General features: G+C 41.7%; 1 protein-coding gene across 1 annotated transcript in view; it reads right to left on the bottom strand.

Annotated features, from left to right (window-relative positions):
* LOC102495495 (ryanodine receptor 3) overlaps positions 1-4674 on the bottom strand; it is a gene marked incomplete at its 3' end in the record, with an annotated part of 299734 nt that overhangs the window by 65086 nt on the left and 229974 nt on the right. Inside the window, exons 38-39 of the mRNA XM_006156625.1 lie at positions 2094-2196; positions 1094-1231 (exon numbers count right to left, since the gene is read on the bottom strand). Of these exons, the coding sequence (XP_006156687.1) occupies positions 1094-1231; positions 2094-2196 (241 nt within the window). The remainder of the gene's footprint in view (positions 1-1093; positions 1232-2093; positions 2197-4674) is intronic.

The following is a 4674-nucleotide window of genomic DNA, read 5'->3' as shown; positions in this document are numbered from 1 at the left end:
AAAAATGGTGAGGATTTGTTCCTTCAGAGATATTCTGACAAAGATGAAAGGTCAACATAAAGGGCAGTAAGATGTATGAACCCCAAACTAGTATTTCCAGACAAACTGATCATATCTTGACAGTCTGTTGCTCTAGTCTATCATTTGAAAGTATGTTCCAAGATGAATAGAAACAGGGAACAAGATAAAAGGCATAAAACTATATTAAACCTAGGAAATTCCTTCTTTAGACAAATGATAAATTTACTGAATCTGTACTAAGGAGCAGACTGATTATGTATAATACTCAGACAATCTTCCTCTTGAATTGTTAATGGCTGAGAGACAGTCAAATGCCCTGTAGAACAAATTATGATCTTGTTTCAACAAGGGTCAAAATGGCAGGAGTTGGGCTGGCCCTGTAGCAGAGCAATTAATTGCTATACAGAAGGAATAAGATCCCACATGGCCAACTGTGGTTTGAATCCCAGTGCAGCAGCTTGAAAAACATGCTGTGCACATGTGGCCATGCCCAGGATCTTGGTGGGAAGAAGTAATGGAGGACAAGTAGACTATGGCATGACTGAGCCCCTCGGGGGTGCTTACTCTCTCTCATGTGAGCATGTACCCCTTGGCAAAAAAAAAAAAAAAAAAAAAAAAGGCTGGAGTCATAAAGGCTAGAGTCATCTATAGCATAGGATTAGAGGGATGAATTTGGACAAGGCTTGGTTGGTATGGCTGAAGATCCTATTCCCTTTACAGACTGTCTTTTTCTATTATTATATCTATTTACTTACTGGGGAAATTTCCCATGCCCAAACCAAAAACAGAAATGACAAGTTAAAAGAGAAAGACTATGGAAACAACAGAAGAACTAGAATAGATATCAAGCAGTTCCTCTCTTAGGTTTCAGAAAAGTCTGGAAGTAACTTCCTTAAATCAGAAAAAAAGATAGAGCCCCAAATACGTAACAGTGACTACCAGCAATTATAACATAATGCCCAGATGCTGCCCTTGAAGTTAAGCGGCCCCTACATGCCTTATAGTATTTGGCAGAAAGCCAGCTACCTTAGGTCTTAGGGGAGCACAGTGATTGAAAGATACGGTCACTTACCAGGGCCTCTCTCTTCCTCCTCTGTCGGCTGCTCCTTCTCTGCCTTGGGCGGACCTTTGATTTTATACACCAGGGTGCGGAGCTTTCCTGTCCAGGAAGTGTCTTCCTCCTCCTCCTCCTCTTCCTCCAAGGGAACTCCTAGCAAACCACAGAACAGAGTGAGAACCCTCAATAATACGTGAAACATGCATATTAGAAAGAACTAAAAAAACCCAAACCTGCTTCCCATTCTTCTGGAACTTTCTAAAAGTACCACCAACAGTCTCCCATGAACATTTACCTATATTATGCCTTTGAGGATGTTTTCTAAAACGATGATATCTTATAGACAAGAATATCAAACAATTTTAAACTCAAGGCATTACTTTTTCTAACCTATATTGAAAAAGGGCTCTAGAGTCTCTTAGACTTTCTTCTTTCTTAGAAAAGAAGTGAGCTATTTCCAATGAGGAGCTCATAAATTACCCTCTGTTACTCAACCTACCCGTGTGTAACAGGCACAAATCTGAGAGCCACTTAAAATGGACAGTTGTGTATCAAAGCAGGAACTGACTTAGAATCCTTAGGGATAGAAGTTACTGTCCCCACCCTGCCTCCCGATACATGCACACGTAAGCACGTGCGCGCACACTGTGACGACAAACAAGCAAAGGGGATCAGATTCTTAGCTCAACTGAGAACACAGAGTCCCAACTATCAAACTGTAAGTAAATTGGGTGAGATTCATCTATCAATTGCTTTCCTCTTTTTTTCCCAAGGCCCTGTTTCCTTTCTATATCTCGGCAAAATCTCTTTTGAGAAGATGGAATTTTAAGCATGTACTCAGCAGTGGTTTTTCCTATATGTTCTCATTTTCAAGTAGTTTGGATAAACTTATTTCTTAAACAATTAGTATTGGAACTTGGAATACAAAAGTAATGTAACAATCCCCCACTAGCTTTCTGATGAAGGAACCAGGAACAGACTTTTCTTGGATAAAGCCTTTTGCTCAGAAGCTCACCACAGTGAACAAGAAGGTCCTCGTGGAAGTCATATAGTTCCTCTCGGATCTCCTCTGGGCAGGGGCAGTTCTCTCCCAGTTGAAAGTTAAGAAGCATGTTGATCTTTGAGGGCAGAAGAAGAATGGCCAGTGGGTTCTCAATGTCAGTCAAGGAAACTCAGATCCTGACTTAGACAGACACATTCTTTGCAAATCTTATTTAGCTACAGTTATTATTATTTTTTTATATAAAGTGGCTAATGTAAAAAAGTAGTTTTTACTTGGGCCAGCAGGTGGCATGAAAGTCAAGGTGCTGGATTCCACACGGCCAACTCTGTAGTTCAAGTCCTGAACCCAGCAGCTTGAAAATCACACTGGACGGGTCCAGCAGGTGGTACAGTGGTTAAGGTGCTGGTTCCAACATGGCTGACCACTGCTTGAGTCCAGGATCTGGTGGCTTGGAAATCGCACCAGGTACATGTGTGTGTGTACGCAAAATACCCAGAGGAGAATGAAAGGAGAACGGACTGCCATGCCATGTGGGGTGATTGCTTCCTAGGGGATGATTTCTCACTTTCCCTCCCTGTCACTCTCTCTGGTGAGCGCATGTGCCCTATGACAAAAACTTAAAAAGAAAGAGAGAAAGAAAAAGAGAGAGAAATTCTCGCTCTGTGCATGTATGAACATGCCTAAAATCCTGAGAGAAAAATGGAGGAGAAGGTATTGCAGCATGGCCTCCTCCTTAGTGTGTGATTTCTCACTTTCCCTCTCTCTCTGGTGAGCAAACGTGCCCTATAGCAAAAAAGAAACAAAAACAACTTTTATCTCTCTTCTGATCCTAAAGGTAACTTCTTTTTCTTTTTTTGGAGAGATTTTCACTATAGGGCGCGTGCGCTCGCCAGACAGACAGAGAGAGACATTAGAGACAGAAAGCGAGAAATCACCCCCCAGGGGGGATGGTCACGCCGCAATCCCTTCTCCTCTATTCTCCTCTCGGGATCTTGGGCACACACGCACATGCGCCCGGTGTGAGTTTTAAGCCACCGGGTCCGGGACGTGAACCGCGGTCGACTACGTGGGAGTCCAGCGACATAGCCATTATGCTAACTGCTGGTTCCCCTAAAGGTAACTTCTTGATGCATAAAGAAAAATCTACAGAAAAAAAAATTACTGTTGCCTCACCACCAAAAAATAAACACTGGGGACCAGCAGATGGCTGGTGTAACAGTTACATCACTGGACACTCACATAGTCAACTGTAGTTGCAGTCCTGGATCCAGTGGCTTAAAACTCCTGCTGGGAGCATGTGTGTGCATGCCCAAGATCCTGGGAGGAGGATGGAGAAAGGATTGCAGTGTGGCCATCCCCCCCTGGGGGATGATTTCTTGCTTTCTGTCTGGGAAGTGCACATGCCCTATAGCAAAAATCTCTCTAAAAATTTTAAGAAAAAAAAACCTTGTTAATATTTCAGTTAATATCTTCCCTTCTCCTCCATATTCTTCTTGAAATTTTGGGCACATATGCACATGCGCCTAGTGTGTTTCAAGCCCCCAGGTTCAGGACTCAAACTCTGGTCAGCCATGTGGGAGTCTAGCGTCTTAACAACTATGCCACCTGCTGGCCTCTCTAGATATACTTTTTTTTTTTGGAGAGATTTTCGCTATAGGGCGCGTGCGCTCGCCAGACAGACAGAGAGACATAGAGACAGAAAGCGAGAAATCACCTCCCAGAGGGGATGGTCACGCCGCAATCCCTTCTCCTCCATTCTCCTCTCGGGATCTTGGGCATGCACGCACACACGCCCGGCGTGAGTTTTAAGCCACCGAGTCCGGGACGTGAACCACGGTCGACTACGTGGGAGTCCAGCGACATAGCCATTACGCTAACTGCTGGTTCCCTAGATATACTTTTTTCAAACCAGATTTTTCCACTTAATTTATCTTGAATATTTTATACTCTTGACCTTATTTTTAATAGGTGCATTGTATCTAATTGTATGGATGGCTAATAATTTATATAAAATTAATTTTGTTGTAATATATTTGAGTTGTTCTATTTTTGTTCTTATAAAGTTGAACTTCCTTATACATAACTTTTGCTATTATCTCTGATCATTTTCTTAAGATAAACTCCTAGAAGCAAAATGATTGGAGTAACAGGTTTGCATATTTTGATGGCTTTTGATAAAAACTGCAACACTCTCCTTCAGAAAGCTCCCAACAATTTGTGTTATTATCAAATTTGTATTGGTTTGCCACCTACATTATAGTAATGAAAGTTAACACATTTTCAAATATTTTCCAATTTAATGGGCGAAAATGTAGTATTCCTATTGCTTTAATCGGTCAGGTTGGACTCTGTTTCCACACATAGAGACCAATTTTATTTCATATTTTATAAATTTCCTGTTTGTGTTCTTCCTGTAATTTTCTTTCTTTTCTCTCTCTTTTTTTTTTTTTTTCTTTAAGAGAGAAGGATGGGACTGGAGAGACAGAGAGAAGGTTTCCTTAAATGGAATTTACTAGAATCAAGGTTATATGGTGGTGTCCCCTTGACCAAGTCCTGGAGTTTATAAGGAGAGGGAAGGAGACAGAGACTCATG

The sequence above is a fragment of the Tupaia chinensis genome, unplaced genomic scaffold, assembly GCF_000334495.1.
Source record: "Tupaia chinensis unplaced genomic scaffold, TupChi_1.0 Scaffold000510_1, whole genome shotgun sequence".
NCBI classification, from domain to species: domain Eukaryota; kingdom Metazoa; phylum Chordata; class Mammalia; order Scandentia; family Tupaiidae; genus Tupaia; species Tupaia belangeri.
This window is presented reverse-complemented; position numbering and strand designations above follow the sequence as displayed.